Below are 22,308 nucleotides of genomic sequence, written 5' to 3' on the forward strand. Positions count from 1 at the left end.
GGCCCCAAAAAACTCAGAGGGATCACAGAACGGTCCCCAAAAAACCCAACCGTGGCCCCCAAAACCCTCCTGAGATCTGCAAAAACTCCCTTAAAATCCCACTGGGGCTCTCAACAAATTTAAAGAGATTCCTGAAGGGGCCCCCAAAATTCGGTGAGACTCCAAAAATCCCGCTGGGAACCCAAAAACCCACTGAGGTCTTAGAACGATCCCTAAAAACCTGGTGAGACCCCAAAACAGCCTTCAAAAAACCCAGTGAGACCCCCAAAAAAATCCACTGAGACCCCTTAAAATCCGCTGCAATACCCAAAAATACACTGAGACCCCCGAGCAGCCCACAAAAACTCACCCAAAACCCACTGGGATCCACAAAAGGCCAGTGGGACCCCTGAACGGCCCCCAAAAAACCCAGTGAGACCCCTAAAAAACCAGGTGGGACCCCCAAAAACACACTGAGACCCCTGAATTCCCCCCAAAATCCCATTGAGATCCCCAAAGGGCTCCCAAAAAACTCAATGAGACCCCTGAAGGGGCCCCAAAATTCAGTGAGGTCCCAAAAAAACCAAGTGAGATCACAGAAGGGCTTTCCAAAACCCCGCTGAGACCCCCAAAAACACACTGAGACTCCTGTGCAGCCCCCAAAAAACTCAGTGAGACCCCTAAAAAACCAGGTGGGACCCCCAAACAGCCCCCAAAAACTCACCGAGATCCCCTGAGCACAAAGAGCTTCCCTGTCCTTCCCCCAGCCCGCCCCTGCTCTCAGGTGTCCTCCATGCCACTCCTTGTGTCATTAAGCACCGTCCTAGGGTGCAGCCAACAACTTTCTTAACATTACAATGGGGACAATTGCACAGAGAAAGGAAGAGGACACCCACCCCCCAGGACCCTGACTTCTGAGTGCTAGAGGCACTCCAAAAGAGTCACACCCACCACCTAACCCTACTGGGATCCACAAAAATCGCAGTGGGACCCCAAAAACCCAGTGCGATCCCTAAAACACCAGGTGGGACCCCCAAAAAACACACTGAGACCCCCGAATTCCCCCCAAAATCCCACTGAGACTCCCCCAAGGGGCCCCCAAAAAACCTCATTACACGCCTGAAATGGCGCCCCAAAATTCAGTGAGGCCCGAAAAAACCCAGTGACACTCCAAAATGGCCCCCCAAAAACCCCCCTGAGACCCTTAAAAACCTCCTGAGAGACCCCCAAAATTCCCCTGAGACCCCCCAAGGGTACCCCAAAAAACTCAATGAGACCCCCGAGAAGGCCTCGAAATGTGGTGAGAGCCCAAAAAGGTCCAAGACCCCAGAAGGGCCCCAAAAACTCAGGAGACCCCCAAGCAGCTTCCAAAAACATCTACTGAGACCCCAAAAATCCTGGTGAAAGCATCAAAAAACCTGGTGAGACCCCCAAAAAATCCACTGAGACCCCTTAAAATCCGCTGCAATACCCAAAAACACACTGAGACCCCTGACCAGACCCCAAAATCTTAGTGAGACCCACAAAACCCGCTGGGATCCACAAAATCCCAGTGGGACCCCTGAACGGCCTCCAAAAAACCCCGTGAGACCTCTAAAAAACCAGGTGGGACCCCCAAAAACACACTGAGACCCCCGAACAGCCCCCCAAAACTCACTGAGATCCTTTGAGACCCCCCAAAACCCCCCTGAGCCCCCCACCCCTCACCATGTGCGGGTACTTCTCTGATGTCCCTCAGTTTGATGTTTAGGTACTGGGGAGGGGGCAAACGGGAGGTCAGAGGGGTCTGAAAAACCTGAAAACCCCCCAGGACCCCCCCACTCACCTGATCCACTGAGTGAGTCCCACAGATGCTGGGGAGAGACACGGGGGGAATTTGGGGAGGGGTCTCAGGGGGTTCTGGGGGGGAGTCACGGGGGGTATTTGGGGTGGGGGAGAGGCACGGGGGGCTTTTGGGGGGGGTTCCTGTGTAATTTTGTGGGGGGGGAAACAGGGAGGTCAGAGACCCCCAGACCCAAAAAAACTCCACACAGACCCTCAAAAACCCCCCTGAAATCCCCAGACCCTGGAGAGCCCCCCCAGAGACCCCAGACCCCTCTGGAGCTCCTGCTGGGCCTGGGGGAGTGGGGGGGCAGGGGGGGTCAGAGACCTCCTAAAAACCCCCATTATCCCCCCAAAACCCCCTCTGTATCCCCTATAACCTCCCCCAAATCCCCCATAACCCCTCCAAAACCTCTCTCTCCCCCCCCAATCCCTCCATAACCCCCCTGCACCCCTCCTAACCACCCACCCAAATCCCCCCCAAACCCCCTCTCAGGGCGGGGGTCCAAGGCCTGGAGACCCCCAGGGAGACCCGTTCCAGTTGGGGTGGTCGGGGGGTCCAGGGAGAAGCAGGCGGTGATCAGGACACGGGCAGGGGTGTCGGCAGGGGCGGGGGGGCAGCAGCAGCACCGGGGGTGGTCATGGCTGGTGGGGGAGATGGGGGTCATTGGGGGGGGTCATGATAGGGCTTTGGGGGTCCTGGAGGCGTCCTAGGGGAGGTTGAGGGTCCTCAGTGGTCACAGCTTCAGCCAGAGCCTGAGGTTGTGGCTGTTACGATGGACACCTGGGTTAGGAAGAGACAAAGTTACACGGCGTTTCTGTGAGCGAGGTGGGTGTGCTCATGTGCTGTGGGATGCGCAAATCCATCTGCAGCACTTGTGAAAAGTCTCAAAGGCTGACAAATGTACATTTTACACCGTACTGCCTTCAAACCACCCCCACCCACTCTAAGGTAACGCCTAACTGGATAGCCTGCTCACCCTCTCTTTCCCGGTCACAGTCCTCCCATTACTGGCCTGAAGCTTCAACCTCAAACATATTTAACACAGGTCAGATGCCTTTTGTCATATGACAAAGGTGCTGAAAAAAAATCTCAAAAAAATCTAAAACTTCAGGAAGCTGTATTCCACCTAAAAAAACCCCCAAAAACCCAAGAACACAACTAAAAATTACAAAAGCATCTTATCACCTCTGAACTCACAACCCAAAGCTATGAACTCAAATGCTCACTGTATTTAATGCTATTTTTTGCACAGAATTTTCAAAGCCTCTGCTTTAGATGCCCAAAAGCATCTGCTGAAAAACAGAGATAAGGTGAAACATCCTTTTCATTGAAATGAGAGGAGAACCCTCATCCCAGCTAATTCCCAGAGAGGGAAGGGAAGCCCTTAATAAAGGCTGTGGTTAATATACCCCTGATTGTGACGGCCTCTCGTTTGCACGAGGTATAAAAGGCCTCAGAATAGCTGCAGCTGTTTGGCTCCTCAGACTTGAATTCGAGGTGAGGAAATTCAACAAGAGAAAGGTGAGGCATTTTTTAATGCAAAAAATGTTATAGGAAATGCAAATACTTTCATTTTGCACCAAGTGCGTTCAGAAAAAGGGGTAAAAATTGCATCAGAAATAAAACTTTATGTTTCGGCGGTGTAGCTAGATAATGTAGAGAATTTACTGGGTGGCATAATTAGTCTTTAGTGAATTCAAAAGCTTACTATACATTTAACTAACTAGGATGGACACAGGAATGAGAAGAATGGTGTATCACAGAGACCTCTATACAGGGCTATCTATGTTTAAAAAAAAAAAAAACCACGAAAAAGAGTAAATTCTCTATGAAGTTAATTCTCACCCACCCACACATGTCCATTCTAGGCAGCACCTGAAAACAATGTGGGAAAATGAGAGTGTTTTCTGTCAGAAAATTAGTAATTATTATAATAATAATAATAATCAGAACTTCTGAATAAATTTAGTAGCATCACTTTCATATGATAAGCACAGGCCCTGCCCATCCTTCCAGCCCAGGTGAAAACAGGAGGGAGAACTACAGGAAATGCAGAGTCGCTTATATGGGTGTATTTCCTAAAGACTCCACTGCATTGGATGCTCTTTGTGTTCTTTTAAAAAATGGATTGCTGCTGAAAACGTCTCAGGCCCAATTTTATCAGCCACAGCCAGGACCGGGTTAGCTACAGCTGCAGAGCCAGGGAGATGCAGGAACTCAGCACCCCAAAGGTAAGAGCAGGGGAAGCGGGGTTTTTCTGCTTAACCTGTATTTCAATTCTGCTTCCCTTCACAGCTGCTATGTCAGTTCCATTTTCAGAAGCCTGTGTCCCCTGTAGCCAAGGCTAGAAATCCTCACTTAGGATTTCCACATCACATCTGGATTTGCCAGGAAGCGTGCACACGCAGATGCCCATTTCTGTGAGAGGTCAGTCTGAAATCAAGCAACCCAGCAACTTGCTCCTCATTATCCCACTTGGAAATACATTAAAAAGCCAGAAAAAACCCAAACCAAGTAACAGCCCACAAAACAGAGAGCAGCTTCATCTCCATGTTCTGCCCAGGGATGGAGAGAAAGGAGGAAGGCTGTTCCAGTTCTGCACCGAGCAGTTTGAAAGAGCCAACACTGCCCTCAGCTGCAGCTGTGCAGTCTCTCCCTCCTCCCCGCAGCCTTGCCCCGTGTCCTGCTTTGGAGGACAGGTTAAAGGGGGTCTCGGGCAAAGATATGCGTTAAGCAATAACAGTTCTTTACTAAGATATCTACAAGACATCAAAATCACCACCAGTTATGACAATTAGCGACAGAACAGAGCAGCAGAACGAGTTCCAGCCCCCCTCGGCCCCAGGCGCCGCTCCACGCTCCCGGTCCCGGCGGGTCCCCCCGCAGCTGCAGAGGGCAGGACAATGGCCCAGGTGGGAGAGGGATGGAGGAGGGACCCCCTGCTTACCTGTGGCTCAAAGGGGTGTCCGGAGGTGGCAGGCTGCTCGGGGCACAGCGGCAGGGCGGCGGCGAACGTGGCTCCCCGCTCGGGGATGGCCGGGGGATCCCCGCGCACCGAGCGAGAGACTGAGAATGTGTCACAGAGCACAAAGAGCTCCCCCGTCCTGCCCCCAGCCCGCCCCTGCTCTCAGGTGTCCTCCCCGCCTCTGTGTGTCATTAAGCACCGTCCTAGGGTGTAGCCAACAACTTTCTTAACACTACAATGGGGACAATTGCACAGAGAAAGGAAGAGGACAAGCCAGCCAGTAGGGACAGGGTTCTGAGCCCCGCTCGCAGGTAAAGGATCAGAGGAGTGGCACAGAGGAGTCCAAAAGTGCCTAAAAGAGGTTCAAGTTCACTGTGTTTGGGCAGGATTATTTGAAACTGTGATATATGTTGTTATAATTCATGTTTATATATAAGAAGGTTGTATAAAATAAAGAAATAAAGTGAGAGAACCTTTCAGCCACTGCCAGCACGCGGGGCCATAAACAAAGGCCTTAATTAGCATATCAACAAACCTAGCTCAACGATTCTGAAACCACAACCAAACAGGAAAGATCATCGATAAAGAACGTGTCAAGTACCGCACATCAGACAGCTGGGAGTTCCCCCCCATACCAATGCCAGTTCCCGTAAATTCTTTCCACTGGGAAAAATTACATTCCAAAGCTTCGGTTCCCCGTAAGCGAGAAACAGAACTCCGAAGGAAAATTACACATCATCAGGATTCATCGACGCGCAGGAAGGACCTTTGTCCAGGTTTAATCTGAATATAAGAATCCACAGCAGAAAAGCGCTGTAATTTCCTTACCATCGTGGGTGGAAAATTCCCAATCAATCATTATCAATTCTGACCTGAATGGGCCTTTAGAGCAACAATCAATACCGCATTTGCTAAACGAGCACGAACATGCCCCTGATGATACATTAAGCATTTATAAAGTACAACAATCACTTAAATGATTAAGCTATGATTCCATAGCTTTTTCTGCATTGTCTCAGTGTAATAGACATAATTGCAGGGTATTGTATGTGATAATTTACCATTATTAAAAAAAAAAAAGATATTTTTTATTACCAAACTGGCCAAATGAAGATTTAAAAAATTCTTCTCCAATTCTTCTCCAAATCCTGGGATCTTATTAAGAAATGTTATGCTAAATATTTTTAGTTCTTTTGATATGCTAAAGTATTTTGATTTCTGTTGGTTTTTTACTAAATTGCTGGGGATGTATTTGAGTCACACTTTTAGGTTTGTTTCTGCACTCTTAAAGCATAGATATTATTTTTTAGTGGCTTCTGAGATTCTCTAAAAATTCACATTACCCAAGGAGCTGGAGTTTCTTTTAGGAAATCCTAAATTCAATAATAATCATAATAAAATGCTAAGTAGTGGCGACTTGGGAGTATTTCACATGCTGTTGCAGCTCTTTTTACCCTAACCCTGCTAACAGCTCTGTCTATGAGCACTGTAACTCCAGTGAGAGCTTCAAATATAAATTCAGGCCCCAGATTGGGCATTAACTCTAATTTAGACTCTGACTATAATTTACAGACATCACTCTCCACCAGCTTTTTCTGCAGGGCTGTAGTGAAGACACTGAGGATTTCGGGTGAAGATTTTTTTTATATAAGTGACTTTTGTTAAGTTCCACATCACCATCAGAACGTTTACTAAATACTTTAAGGTATAATTAATTTTGAGGGGTTTAAATTCAACCTGCTAGAAAACACATTTCACATATAACTATTGATATTTATTATCACAAAAAGCTTTGAAGAGTCATTAATCTCACACTTGAATCACTCCCAGCACAAGCTGTGTTCCCAAACTCAGACTGAGATCACTGGAAGTTGTTTCCTAGAGGGGCTTCATCCCCAAATTCATCTCCAGTGGGTGATTGGGAATAATTGCTAAGTTGTTCTTGGTGTAGTTTGGAATCAGAGGATGTTAAATCACCTCTCCAGCAGAAAATGAAACAAAGGGACAGGAATGTAAAGCATATTAAAATGTAGCCTGCTCCCTGATTACAGGTGCAGTTCTCAACACAAGGAGTTTGCAAAAACCGACGCCAGCCTCCTCTTGATCAGTCATTCACTGAACAGATCATTGCTCTACCAAAAATACAACCCCAAAATATTCCATTTGGCCAGTTTCTTATTTCACTTGTCTTCCCATTTTCCTGCTGCTGCATCCCCTTCCTGACTATCCTCAGGGGGAAAGCTGTGTGACTGGTGAGGAGCTGAAATAGAGGAGCTGAGAGCAGCTCTGCTGCCAAAATCTTCCCTGTGTGAAATTCCAAAGCTCCTTTCCATCCCTCAGCTCCCTTCTCTCTCCACAGTGGTTGAGAAAAGAAGTTGTCAATGCCTAAGCAGCCAATGCACTCCCTCATCCCCACCTACATCCTCGAATGAAGTGGAAAAATGGGGCTAGAAACACAAATGTGGCTCAATAAAGGGAATAAAAAGTGAGGGGAAAACTCTCTAACACTTTCTGGAACGGAACACAACAGCAAAGAGACCTTTGAGGAAAATTTCTATAAATCCAGAGCTGCCAGACCCTGCTCCCAGATCACCTAAGATGTGTCTGTAGCTTTGAGGTGCAGGTTAGCACAGATTTCATGTATACATTGCAAAGAAAATTTGTCAGAGATAAGGGTTCGGTATTTCCTTTAATTTTTCTATCACAAAATTTTTGGTTGTTTTTGTGTTAATGGGGTCAGAAAATTTTAACCAACATAAACAAGAGTGATTCCAGTGAATTTTACAAGCTATAACACTGCTTTTCCCTTCTCCATGGTTCCTGCTGGGTCTGCCAGCAAGTTCAATGTATTTATAGTTCAATGTATATCTTATTCTGGACGTTATTTCCCAAGAAGATCCAAGTAGCCCTTTCTGAGCAGGACTTTATGCAGAGCTCACTGTAGTGATCCCTACTCAGAATGCACAGAGTGTTGGTTTTATCCCTGTGTACATTACCCAACAAACTGTTCCCATATATTATGTAAAATCATGTAAATGGGTGTATGTGCATTTAGACAGAGGGAGCTTGCTCATAAATCTCACTTCAGTTGCAAACACGGAGCACTGAGTTTGAATTAAAAGTACTTTTTTTTTCTTTCACTGTGGATTTAGAGCAGGCTCCTTCCATTATCCATGCAGGAAAAGCACTCAGAATCAGGGAGCTTGAGAAAAGTTAATGCAGGCACATTGACAATTGTCCTTAATCTTGGGAATTTATCCTGGAAGTTTGCCTTGGAGAGGAAATCCAGTAACCTCTGCAGATGATGGCAGTGAAAACCTATCACTGAGTCAGGGAGGGAAAGAACAGCTTGGAAATCAACACTTTTTTGGGTTTTTTTCACATCATAACTTCCTAAAATTTAATAGAGGCTGAGCACACCATGTTTGCAGGCTGCTTATTTAGAGTTTCTCCATTTCTTGGGCTGAAAGATATTGCTAACATAATTCTCCAGCTCTTTTTAATAGTGGCACTGAGTATTGCATCACTCTGATCCAAAGGTGGGTGCACTGCAAAGATGGGGGAAAAAATGCATGCTAAAATGTAATGGACATAAACTGCATGTAATGGTCATACATAGCAAAGTCTGCTGGATTTCTGCCTCAGGCAGCAGAGGAATGCACTCTCTAGATGTATTCTATGCATTTGCAGTCCTCATTTTCATAACAGCATTAAATTATTTGGTTGGAAGGAACTTTAAAAATCCTTCTATTCCACCCCCACCGTGGGCAGGGACAAGGGACACTTTCCACCAGCCCAGGGTTCTCCCAGGCTGTCCAGCCTGGCCCTGGTGTCACACACATTGCAGCCATGCAGATCCAGGACCTGCCCAGTGCTGTCTCTGGCCCTTCCCAGCAGGAGAAGCTGAGCCTCCATCCCCCTGGAACAGCCAAATCCCTTTGGCAGCTCAGGAAAAGCTTGGAAGTGTTCAGATTCCTCAGCTCCCCCTCGTTCAAATCCTTCCAGCTGCCAGTTTTGTCTCAGCTGGAAGGAAAAAAAAAAAGATCTTGCTGTGAGGGAGCCTCTGTCAGATCTCCTCTCTCAGGTACAAAACCATTCACAGAGTTGCATTTTCTCTTTACCAGCATAACCAGCACATCAAGAGGATTCCCCTACCTGAGACAACGTCCCAGTGAAACTCTGAACTCACTAACAGCTTGAAAGGGCTTTGGAAAAAGCAACAGTGAGAACCTCCACTGGGAATGGCAGGGAAATACACGTTCAGAAATATGGAAATTCTCACTCTGCACAAGATGCTTCGGGTATTTGATTTTCAGTGCCTTCAGAGGACTACCTGAATATTTAACTGGCACCAAATCAGCTCTCAACAGAGAGCTCGCTTGTGCCTGTGCATTCTGAGAGGTAAAAAATAACTCAGTAATCAGATTGTAAGCGGTTATCTAATTGCAGAGAAGGCAGTACTGCGAAAAAACCCGGTAATTCAGTCCTTAAGAGTTCTCACACCAGATTTTCACTTCGTTTAAGGGCAGATGTGCACAGATTCCAGAAGGAAACAGATGTTTTCATCCCATCTGAGCTCCTTCTTGGGGATAATTGCCTGTAAATAGTGAGGTTATTAAGCTGTTAGTTGAATATCACTACCCACCAAGCCTGACAAATTCATCAAAGCACAAGTTCTACAAAAGTCCCACTTAAAGTTTATTTCTTCCCCTGGCTGGGTGTTTAAGGAGATTTTCAGCAATAGATCATATTTTGTGATCCATTCACCCAACAGGTGATTTCCTACAATGTTATGAATCACTGGAAACTTTCCATTTTACAACATTAATACTGCAAGAAAATTTGTCTTTGATTTCACACCTCACAAGTTTTAAGATCCTGAAGAAGCCAACAAACTATTCCACAAGGAGCTGACCTTCATTTAATGACCTGTCATGATCAGTGGAAATAAGAAGAGGACCAAACTGAGATACAGATTTCCCCCCTTTTCATTCATTCTGTTTCATAGAATTCAGATATCATAGGTTCTTACAAGGTTTAAATATACAGATTATCTAAATGTGTCTTATACAGCTAGCCATTTTTCTTCAGAGTGTTTTTCAAATAATGAATTTTGTACATGTAATTTTTTTTTGGCATTTAATTACACTGGAATGGAGGCCATTTCATCTGGCCTTTGCCTAAATTTCTGAAAATTCAATCAGTCGATTAATCTTTTATTACTAACATGGACATACAAACAATTTACTAATGGTTCTAGAAGATCATGGCTGGATGGAAAATTGGATGTATTCTCTCATTTTAAATCTCCTATTGTTTTGTTACAAAATCTCACCACCCATTCTGTGTTATGGAAGGCAAATCCGAGGCACAAAAGGCGTGAGACTGCTGGGAATTAATTTCCAAAGTCAGGTAAAGTGTCATTCCATTGTTCTTTAGTAAATCGTCCCCCCCAGCACCTGTAGCATAAGGAAATGAAAAATGGGACAGACTATTAAGCTAAATGGCGTTTTGGAAAGCTGGAGTGGAAGCTTTACAAATGATGTATTGTGGGATGGCAGCTCAATGTTTTCTGTGCTTTCTTTATGTTTGTTCTTCCCCTGATAAACTGGGATTGAAATGAAAAGAGGCCTGACCTGACATGTTTTCCCCGACTCCATCATTAGGGTCTGACATTCCACTGGAAGAAGACCAGACATTTTTTCAAATGCAAAATGCAGTAATTCCCTTTTAATGCCCCGTTAATTGGGAGTTGGAGAAGGCTGAGCTGAGAGAAGGAGCCTGGTGTGCCCTGAGTGTCTCTCACTGCGCTCAGCCCTGGCAGGCAGAGGGGCCAGGATGGCAACCAGAGCAGAGCCACCCTCCCTGCCCCACCCCAGAGCCCTTTACAGCTCCCAAGGAAAAGGCACTTTCTGCAGAAGTCACTGGGGACACAGTGGGATTTTAACCCTGGCATCCAGGAATGCTGGTCCAGGAAGTTGGGGATCACTCACAGGTTTCTCTGCTGGAAACTCTCTCAAGTGTACTGTGGCTGATTTCTCCATACCCAGGGCTTGGTGCCCTGAGAGCCACTGGGACAACTGATTTGAGCATAAATGGTTCAGTGGTTTCCTATCGCACCCACCCTCTTGCTCTTTCCAACTATTTTTGGGAATGGTTTTACAACATCTCTCAATAAAACTACTAAATGAAGTGGATTCAGGGATATTTTTAAAGATGAGTTTCTTTCATTTTCAAACCTGAGAGTTCTCCTTCCATCTTCTTAGAAGGGCTCAGAAAGGGACAAGTTGTACGTGGAACAGCTTTGCTGATCTTAAGAAATCTGGGAGCAAGGGAAATTCCTGCTGTCAGAGTCTGTGTTCAGACATACACGTGAGTTGAAAACAAGATGAAAATGGTAGTCCAATGTTATTTAAATTTTGCCAAAAGAATGCAGTTCTGGGTGCCATAATTAATTCAATATTTCCTCTCCTCACCCTCTGGCACCTGCTGGGAGCTGAGTAAACACTGCACGGAACAAACCTGCACTTCCCTGGGAGTGGCAAAAGCCAGGTTCAGCCAGGAAAACCACCCCATCCAGCAGCCCTGCTGGAATTCCAGAGCTGGAATTGTCATTCCTGACACCCCCTGGATGTCAGGAGCACCCAGGGAGCACTGCAGAGCTCCCTCCTGACTGGAGGTGATGTTTATGATTTGGTTAATTAGGAAAGAACTAAAGGCTGCTGCCATCCAGTGCAGACCTTAATTCAGATCATTGCAGAGCTTTCCCAGAGCTGCAGGAAAATCCTTCCCCTGCAAGGGCAGCCCTGTCCCTGTCCCAGCTCCAGCAGCAGCCTGGAGCAGGCACTGGGCTCAGGGCATCCTACTGGGAGCACTGGCCAGTGTGCTTTTGGTTCAGAGATCTTTTGATTTCTTTAATTCTAGTGTTAATTTAACTGTAACCCTTGACTGTGAGGGTGGGGAGCCCCAGAGGAGCTGTAGGTGCCCCTGGATCCCTGGAAGTGTCCCAGGCCAGCCTGGGATCGTGCAGTGTCCCAGTCCCAGGGAGTTGGAATGAGATGATCTCTAAGCTCCCTTCCAACCCAAACCATTGCTTGGAGATCTCTCCCCATGCTGAAGAAACAGCCTGAGCTGGATTTACCAAACATTCCAGGTGCAAAGCCCAGTGCTTGGGAAGGAATAATTCCTTTCAGACCTCAGGCTGGCGCTGACCAGGGAAAAATCCCTGCCTGAGGATGCCCTGGGCAAAATTTTATCCTTGGACCAACATTCCTGAGTCACCTGAATAAGAAGGACTCAGCCTAAGGACTGTCTGGATCTCCTGAAGCAGAATCGAAAGCAAAGAATCTACTCCATTGACAAAATAATTAAACCATTAATAACTGCATGCATTTAACTTTGGGGACTGAATGATATCAATTAAATTCAATTAACATCTGCACAATGCTTTGAGGACATAAAATGTCATGTAACTCCAAAGAAATGTTAGAATTAATCCTATTAATCCTATTTTTAGGATTTATTAATCCTAAAATAGTTTCTGCTGCATTAGCACACTGCTAAATGTGAAAATCACTAGAAGCAAAGGCAGGGGTACTCCAAAGATTTAGAGAGGTTGGAAATCCCTTTGTGTGAAAAGTGAGGTTTTTTTACTGAAATCAAGTTCTAGTTGAAACTGGCAATTACAGGTGAATCAATACTGGTGCCCTTTAAAAATAACCATATTCTTTGTATAGCTATTGATTCTAGCAGGAGTGACTAAAGGAAGGATATATATAAATACACCAAAAGAAAAAAAAAAAAAAAAAGTTGGATATTAATGTCATCTTTTATCATCGTAGGCACTAACATGGCTGGAAAGTACTGATTACCTTAAAAGCCCCTAATAACTAAAGAACTATTGACTTAATATTTTCTCTAATCCTCCATGAAATTTTACAGTAAGTCCTGATGCATTTTCTGTTAAGAGTTTTAGGGCTCAGCTATATCATGTACTTATCTGGAGTGTCAGCCCAGGGGCTTACACTGCACTGATGAGAGCTCTGCTAAAGGTGAGGAATAACTCCCAAGATTTAAGTCTGGTTTCGGGGATTTTGGAAATAGATCCATCTGCTAATGTCTATTATTCTATAGCTTTTGTCTTTTTAATAATCTTTATCATTAGGGAATAATCTAATATACCTTTTTTTTTCAATGGAAACAAGGGTTCTGCTCATAATCACTCAACTACAGCTGTTCTGAAAATTGCCTCAGTGTTGGAAAAGTGTCTCAACAGCCTTTTTTATTGCTTCCTATTTTCCCAGCACACTCACAGCCTGCCCTCAAAAAACTCCATTGGGTGATACTTACCCAAGTTAAATAAGAGAATAGTGAATGGAATCTTACCCACACCTGAATTCTTCAATCCCTCAGAGTGGGTCCTCTGCTTCCACCCCTGCCATGGCAGGGACACCTCCCACTGTCCCAGGCTGCTCCAACCTGGCTTTGGACATTTCCAGGGATCCAGGGGCAGCCACAGCTGCTCTCACCCTGTGCCAGGGCTGCCCACCTTCCTAGGGAAGAATTTCCTCCATGTATCCGATGGAATCCCACCCTCCTTCAGCTTAAAGTCATTCCCTTGTCCTGTCTGGATCCTGCCTGAGAGGAACGCTGTTGGGTTTGTCTTTACAAACAAGCTGTGGGTCTGCTGGTAGATAAGACTAGCACTGAGAGATAGAAGAAACAATGGGATTGATTGCACTGATTGATGAATGGAAAAAGACATTTGCCTTTACAAACAACTGTAGAAATGAAACCTGAAACCGAGTATTGGAAGATGAAAGAAACAATGGAGGGAAAACTATGAATTCCATAAGAATTAAAAATTAAAAGGAGGGGTTATACATTAGAGGGAAATCCTAGGTATAAAGTGTTCTGGGAAGTCTGTGCCTCTCAAGTACCTCAGTCAATGGGGAAAGAGAGAGGGAAATGTGGCCGGGAAAATAGGATAAAAAGGAGGCTGCATCCTCCAAAAATTTGAGAGACTCCAGGGGAATGCCCCATGGCCTCTCCCTTTATTCAAATAAAGCAAAAGGGACTCCTCTGTCTCCTTTTTGGTCATAAACCTCTAGTGTTTGTGGATTCATTTTCCTGACAATTCTGGGGCGCTCGTCTGGGGTATTTCCACCGTCCAGGGCCACAGGAAGCAGGTAGAGCTGAAGGCTCCTCACCCACTTTCGGTGATCAGCTCCCCTTGGTGCCGGCTGGCACTGGGCGGTCCATTGGGTTCCCGAGACTGTCCAGGAGACAGGCGAGTGGTGGACCAGAGGGGTCTGTGAAGAGTCCACAGGGAAGGAGCACTGAAAATCTCACTGGTGAGTAAAATGGGATCTTCGGGGAGCAAACCTGAGAGGGCACCCAGGGAGGGTAGCAAAGGTAAAACAGGGCACCCAGGGAGGGTTGCAAGAGTAAAGCCAGGAAGGGGGCCCAGCAAAAGGGATGATGATCCCATAATACCCTCGGAGAGTCCCTTGGGGAGAATGCTGAGGTCTTGGCATAGACTGTATATTCACCCAGAGGTAACTATGGAAATAATGGTAAAATATTGTTATTTTGTGTGGCCAGAGTATAAGTTGGCAAAGGGGCTTATATGGCCCTGTTATGGAACAGGTAAAATTCATTTGTGTCGAATTCTGTTGAGGAGAATTCTATTTAGAGGAGAATTGGAAAGGATGGACTGAAAGGGAATTAATATGGGTTAGACAAGCAACAGGAGAAATCTATGTGTTAAGAAAGGGAGAAGAGGAAAAAGGAGAGGAAGAGGAAAATGGTGAGGATTGGGATGTTTTTCAGCACCTTCCCCCATCTTGTCCTCCAGCGTTGCCAGTGACCCAGGGCCAGCTGCAGGCCCCCTGTATCCTCCACTTCCAGAGCAAAAGGGGGAGGAAAATGTTACTCCTACAGCATCACCTGAAATTAATGCTGGTATAGGGGGAGGGGAGCAGCATGTTGTATCACCCCCTAGAACTAGAAGAAGAACTCAATTTAGGACATCAGAAGCCCCCCAAGAAACAGGGATACACCAGATGCCACTGCGTCAAGTTCCTTTGGGAGGTCAAGGGGGAGGATTTGGGTTTGTAATTGTACCACTTACTACCCAGGATATAAGAGGATTGAAAAAGGAATTACCCCCATATTTGGATGATCCCATAGGGGTGGGGGAAAAGATAGAGGAATATTTGGGAAATGCAGATTATGCATGGAAGGACTGGAATTTTCTTTTGGGAATTTTGTTTGGATCATCAGAGAAAAGAATAATTTTACAGAAAGCTCGGCAGCTGTGGGAGGATGAACACCCACAAGCAGCAGGGAGGGCTGGACCCAATGCAACCACTGTGGATGATGCCATCCCCCAGGTGGACCCCCAGTGGGACCCAAATAACCAGGCCAGTCTGGCTCGCATCCATGATTACCGTGCTTATCTGATCAGGGCAATCAAGTTAGCTGCTCCCAAAATTAACAACATAGCTAAGGCTATGTCGTTAGAACAGGAGAAACAGGAAAGCCCCTCTTATTGGTTGGAGAGGATTAGGGATGCCTTGAGGAAGCATGGGGGGATGGATCCTGAGGGGCCAGCCTTTGGCACATTGCTGAAGGTACAATTTGTTACTAAGGCCTGGCCTGATATAAGGAAAGGAGTACAGAAAGGTGAAGAGTGGCAGAATAAACCTTTGGAGGAACTGGTTAGAAAAACACAGCAGATACATGTAAGAAGGGATGAGGAAAAGGCAAAGACTAAGGCAAAGATGATGGCAGAGTTTTTGCACCCCCGGAGGGGTCCAAGGGGTCCCCTAGGACAGAGGGGACGGGGACGGCCACAAGGACGTGGCAGAGGCATTCCTTCCTCAGCAGGAGAGAACCGACACAAACAGCACTTGGGGAAGAGTCAGTGTGCTATCTGCAAGGCAGAAGGGCATTGGAAAAATGAGTGCCCGCAGAAACAGCTGGACCCTCAGGAAAAGGAAGTCCATAGGATAATGGAAATGGATTGTTAGGGTGTCAGGGGCTCCTATTATACCAGGGACCCACCATCAGGAGCCCTGGATAACTTTTAAGGTGGGTCCGGATCGAGAGGAGGTGTGTTTTCTGGTAGACACAGGATCTTCTCGATCTACCTTAAATTTCATACCTAAAGGGGGAAATTATCAAAAAGATCCTTGGTTATTCAAGGAGTGAGTGCAAAAGATGAGCGAGTGTATTTTATTCAACCACTGTTAATTGATGTGGGAGATAGGTTTGAAATACATGAATTTCTGTTTGTTCCTAACTGTGTCTGTAATTTATTGGGAAGGGATTTGATGGCTAGAATGGGAATGCAAATTCGTATTACAAAAAGTGACATGGAGTCCAAAACTGTGGTATCTTTGTGTAAAATGTCTGAGAACGCTTTTGCTGAAATAAATCCAGAAGTGTGGGCAGCTCCAGGGAAATACGGAAAACTAGACATAGAGCCTCTTAAAATTACCTTGAAACAACCAGGACAAGTGGTGTCTAAAAAGCAATGCCCTCTTTCAAGGGAGGGAAAGAAGGGGTTACAGCCTGTTACTGAGTCCCTGCTAAAAGCAGGTCTTTTTGGAGCCGTGTATGTCTCCCCTATAACACTCCTATCCTGCCAGTTAAGAAGCCAGATGGAACCTACAGAATGGTGCAAGATTTAAGAGTAATAAACGAAATTGTCAAACCAAGGCATCCCACAGTTCTGGATCCGTATACGATCCTGAATCAGATCCCTTCTTCACATCAGTATTATTCTGTACTGGATTTGAAGGATGTTTTCTGGGGGTGTCCACTTACTGAAGATAGTAAACAGTATTTTGCCTTTGAGTGGGAACAGGAGGAAGAAGGGAAAATGATAAAAAGACAGTTGACATGGACAGTACTCCCTCAGGGATATACTGAGTCACCGGTTTTGTTTGGGCAAGCTTTGCAGAAAATACTAACAGAGTTTACTCCACCCTCAGGACTTAAGTTGTTGCAGTATGTAGATTATTTGCTCTTATCAGGGGAACAGGAAAAGGTGGTTGAAGAAGCTACTGTAAAGCTGCTTAATTTTCTTGCAAAAAAGGGACTTAAGGTGTCCAAAAAGAAAGCGCAGTTAGCAGAAAGGAAGGTCAAATATTTGGGACACCTTTTGACTGAAGGGTTATGGTGTATTGATCCAGAAAGTATACAAGGGATTTTAGAAGTACCATTACCCCAGACTAAAAAGGAGTTACAGCAGTTTTTAGGGTTGGTGGGATACTGCAGAGCATGGATCGAAGATTTCTCTGTTGTGTCCAAACCTTTACACAACTTTTTAACCCAAAGCAGTCCTAATGTCTTGGTATGGACACCAGAAGGGGAGCAAAGCTTTAGAAAACTAAAAGATAAATTGGTAAATGCACCAGTCTTAGCTCTTCCAGACGCAAAGAAGGAGTTTCAACTGTATGTAGATGTTAAACTGGGTCATGCTAAAGGAATTTTAGCACAAGAGCATGGGGGAAGACTTCTTGCCTATTTTTCTAAGCTGTTAGACCCGGTGGCCAGAGGCTGGCCCCATTGTCTGCAGAACTGTGCAGCCACAGCTCTGATGGTGGCTGAGGCCCGAAAGCTGACAAGGGGAGGGTATCTGATCGTTAAAGTTTCACATCAGATTAAAGCTTGGTTAACTGAGAGAGCCTCTAAGTGGATGACGAGCGCTCGATTATTACAGTATGAATCTTGTTTAATGCAACAGGAGGATTTAGATTTTAAAAGTGGGGAAAATTTTAATCCGGCCTCCTGTTTGAATGGCCCTGAAGAAAAGGGGGGCCAAAATGAAAATCATGACTGTATTCAGATTATAGATCTCCAAAGCCGGGCTAGAAAAGATTTACGAGATAGTCCCTGGCCTGAGGGAGAGAATGTGTTCATTGATGGGTCTTCAGGAGTGATGGGAGGGAAGATTTACAGGATACTCTGTCGTGAATGGGAGGCAATTAAAGGAAGGGCGGAGGTTACCGTCCACCTGCTCAGCCCAGACAGCAGAGCTGCATGCGCTTGTGAGAGCCTGTGAATTATATCGGGACAAGATAGTGAATGTTTTTACTGATTCTAAATATGCGTATGGGGTGATACATGCATTTGAAAAACTATGGGAAGAAAGAGGTTTATTAACCTGCAGGGGAAAGACGTTGGCTCACGAGAACTTAATCTCTCGCCTGTTGGAAGTGGTGAATTTACCAAAAAGGGTGACAATCATCCACATTAAGGGGCACCAGGCAGGGTGCTCGGAGGAGACGATAGGAAACCGACTGGCTGATGAAGAAGCTCAGAAAGCCGCATTATTACCAGAAATCTCTAAGATCCTTTCCTTGCTCCCAGTAACTGCAGCGCTGCCTGAGAAGCTGTCTTTTCCACCAGAGGAACTTGAAATAATTAAAAAGAGTGGAGCAGAGGAAAGAGAAAATAATTTGTTTACCAAGAATGGTAAACAGTGGGTACCAAAAGCTCTGGCCTTACAATTGTTAAAACAACTTCATGAAGGAAGCCACTGGGGCTCCCGAGGACTGGCAGAAGCCTTCCTCAAAATGTATGCGGTAGTGGGTCTTTTTACTTTGGCAAAACGGGCTGTTGAGGGTTGTTTGATTTGTGCTAAAACCAATAACAGCAGCATCACTGGGTTAACTCCTGTTTTCCAAGATCTCTTTATAGGGTGAAGGTGATACACAATGGGATCCAGCAAAGAACAGACTTTTCCCTTGCCTCCAGTAAAACCAAGGATTTTTCACGATGCCATGAGTCACATCTAATCCTTCACGATTGGTTTTGGCTCAGTCCTGTAATCACTTATTTATGGAACCCTCTCTATCACAGGAGCAGTCTCATTAAAACAAATGGGGCAGTTTTTCATGTCCTTCCTCAAAGCCATTTCAACCCCCAAGTCGTGCTTAAAGCTGGGCCTTCCCCCGGGTCCCCCCAGGCAGGTTCAGCATCATTCCCATCACAGGCTGAGGAGGAAGCTCAGCCCCTCAGTCCCACCAAGGGGAGCTGGCCCTACAGCTCTGTCCTCAGAGGAAGCAGAGCACAGCACTAAGTATTTTAATGACTGGAAATGAACTGTGAATTTCTTAAAAGCCATTGAAGCAAAATGCTTGGAGTCAATCTCCCCACATTGACACAGAGTGCTGGAGATTGCTCATATCTTTGAGATGATGAAGTACATCTGCTAGATTTCCCTAGCTAATAGTGGGCCAAGTGTTAAAACATCAAACTGTCCCTCACATCCTCGGGAGGAAATAAAGGAAAAGGACAAAACCAGAAACCCCACGCAGCACCTTCCACTGGAGCTGGAGTGTATCCATCAGTGTAGCCCCAGGGACACCTGGCAGGGGTAGGCAGGGCCACCCTGCTCCTCTGGCAGCACCTGCCTGCCACTGGGGTACCCAGGTGGCTCAGGGTGCTCTGAGGGATGCAGAAATGTTCTCTGGGATGCAGAAATTATCTGTGGGATGCAGGAATGATCTGTGGGATGCACGGATACTCTCTGGGATGCATGGATGTTCTGTAGGATGCAGGGTGCAGTGTGGGATGCAGGGATACTCTCTGAGATGCATGGATACTCTGTAGGATGCAGGATGCAGTGTGGGATGCAGGATGCTCTGTGGGATGCAGGGATGCTCTCAGGGATGCAGGATGCAGTGTGGGATGCAGGATGCTCTGTGGGATGCAGGATGCAGTGTGGGATGCAGGGATACTCTCTGGGATGCAGAGATGCTCTCGGGGATGCAGGATGCAGTGTGAGATGCAGGGATACTCTCTGGGATGCAGGGATGCTCTGTAGGATGCAGGATGCAGTGTGGGATGTAGGATGCAGTGTGGGATGCAGGGATACTCTCTGGGATGCAGAGATGCTCTCGGGGATGCAGGATGCAGTGTGGGATGCAGGATGCTCTGTGGGATGCAGGATGCAGTGTGGGATGCAGGATGCTCTGTGGGATGCAGGATGCAGTGTGGGATGCAGGGATGTTCTCGGGGATGCAGGATGCAGTGTGGGATGCAGGATGCAGTGTGGGATGCAGGGATGCTCTCGGGGATGCATTAATGCTCTTTGGGATGCAGGAATGCTCTGCTGCACAGGACTGGCTCTGCAGTGTGGCATCTCCAGACCAGCAGTTTTTCCTCTTCCCCTGTTTGCTTATTCCTCCTCTAACTGTGCTGCTCATTGCTGATTTGCTTTTCCTTTGTATATCCAAGGAAATGGAAATACGGGATTTAATCAGGAGGATGAGCCACGACAGCCAGTGTTTGCCAAACAGTTTAGTGAGCATGAGCACCTCCATTACAGATAGAAGTTGCAGCAGCTTTAACAGACAATATTCAGGCAGCTCTGAGCACCCAAGCAGAAAGAAATCACCTAAAATCATGATTCATTTTTTAAAACCCTGCCTGACCTTAAAAATCAAAACATCATTGCTAATTCAGGGAAGTTTTCATTCAGTCCCAAATGCTGGTGTGCAAGTGTGGTACCCACAGCCATGGAACAGCGCTCAGCCCTGGGCTGGGGTCACAGCTGTCTCCAGAGTGCCCAGGAAGAGCAGCCTGGGCAGGAGAGCTCATCCTGCCTGTCCTGGAGGGGCTGAGCCATCCAGTGCCATTAACTGCTCTGTGTGGAGGCAGCATCATGTGCATCAGATTGTAAATGGAGCTGAGATTAAACTCTTAATGGCTCTGCAAACACATCTGGGGAAACACATCTGTCAGAGCACTCACCACTAAATTAACTCCTCATTTTTGCCAATATGGCCCTGTTTGCATTCCACTGCAGCCTGGCCTCTGCAGAAGTCTCCCTCAGCTCAGGCAGGGCTGGAGTTCCTTACTTCAGGAATAAACTCCCATTTTTGCAGTTAGGCATAAAAGGGAGCAGAAGGATTTCCACAGTGCTCAGCCCAATGCTGCTGATCGTGGGTGATGCCAACCAATCTCAGAGCTTGGGATGCACACACCACAGCCCAGCTCGAGGCCAGTAATTAGCAAAGCTTTCAAGGAATTCAGTCTTTTTTCATCTCTGCTCCAGGAATCCTTTGAGGAGACTGTTCCTCAAAGACACTGATATTTGAAAGGATGGAGCCCATTTCATTTCAAAGGCTCAGCTGGAAAAGGGCACTAGGCTGAAATTCCAGACTCAAGAGCCATGATTTTGATAACAGGTTTGGAGCAGGTTCCCAGAGCAGCTGTGGCTGCCCCTGGATCCCAAGGCCAGGCTGGACAATGGGATTTGGAGCAGCCTGGGACAGGGGGAGGTGTCCCTGCCATGGCAGGGGTGCATGGGATGAGTTTTACAGTCCCTCTCAACACAAACCACTCTGATTCTGTGGTAAGTGACACCACAGTTCTTCTCCCTGATTACACATCTGCTCAAACTCTCCTGGAGAGAATATCCAAAAGGAAAAGTGAGGCACAATGACATTTCCTCACTGTTAATGTTCCCTTTCCAGGTCATCCCACAGTGGCCGTGCAGGACCCTGTCCCTGTGAGCACACAGAGCCCTCTGCAGTGACAGTGACAAAAGAATTCACTTTTTACAAGGTGTTGCCTGCCTTGTAAACAGGGCCAGTTATACAAACCTGCTCCTTTTGGCAGAACCCTCCCTGGGGGTCACTGTCCTTGTGCTGCCCTGTGCTGCAGCCCCTGCTGGGACACTGGCAGCAGAGCTCTGCCCCTTCACATCCTCAGCTTTTAAACACTGCATAATTTAGCTGCACAAACTGCAGTTTTGTTCAGCTCACATCACCTTGATGGCTCTTACTCCTTAAATTTAGCTGCACATGCCCATGGCTGATCCCAGAACACTGAGTGCTCCAGCCCTGTCCCAGCATCCAACCTTGTCTCTTGGATGGCAATAATCATATTTCATACTCACTGCTACCTCCCTGCCTCCTCTGGGCTGCTGAGCCTCCAGCTGACCCCTGTGGTGCCTTTGCTTAGGCAGCCAAGAATGCCAGGCTGTGGAAGAGGAGTGCAATGCTTTCTCCATGGAAATATTGCTGGGAGAGCAGCTCGTTCCCTGGCCTTGCCCATCGCTCCCAGGGTGAGCTGAGAACCAAACCCAAGAGGAATTCTCTCCAGTAATTTTCCTTTTGCCCATTACCTCGTGCTCAGTACTCCACAAGTGCACGTTTTTGCGTGGCTCAGAGATAAAGAATTGTTTGGATGTTTATTAAACAACAGAGTTGAATGAAATCAGTCCCATTATGTTGTCTGGAGGATGAAAGTTAATTGGAAGACACAATGATTTACTCCAGTTTGAAATACCAAGTGGGGTTTGGAGTAAGTCAATGACAACGAGGATCAGGAGGAGAGTGTGGAAAATGGAAATTTCATTTTAATTCCTGCTGAAGTGCCTTTGTAAATGAGTGTGAGAGGTTCCTCCCAGCTTGCTTTGCTATTCCACATTGAAATGTTATCCCAGGGCACATCAAACACCAACACTGGACACTGTACAGCAACTTAATTTTCTAAATAAAACACCAGAGGGGAGCCA

The 22,308-nt window shown here is 46.3% G+C and overlaps 1 protein-coding gene across 1 annotated transcript in view; it reads right to left on the reverse strand.

The window, feature by feature from the left end:
• The window catches only part of ODF2L (outer dense fiber of sperm tails 2 like), a 39,187-nt gene that overhangs the window by 9,578 nt on the left and 7,301 nt on the right, over window positions 1-22,308 (reverse strand). Inside the window, 1 exon segment of the mRNA XM_033067589.1 lies at window positions 13,983-14,043. Within this exon segment, the coding sequence (XP_032923480.1) occupies window positions 13,983-14,043 (61 nt within the window).

The sequence above is a fragment of the Catharus ustulatus genome, chromosome 9, assembly GCF_009819885.2.
Source record: "Catharus ustulatus isolate bCatUst1 chromosome 9, bCatUst1.pri.v2, whole genome shotgun sequence".
NCBI lineage: Eukaryota > Metazoa > Chordata > Aves > Passeriformes > Turdidae > Catharus > Catharus ustulatus.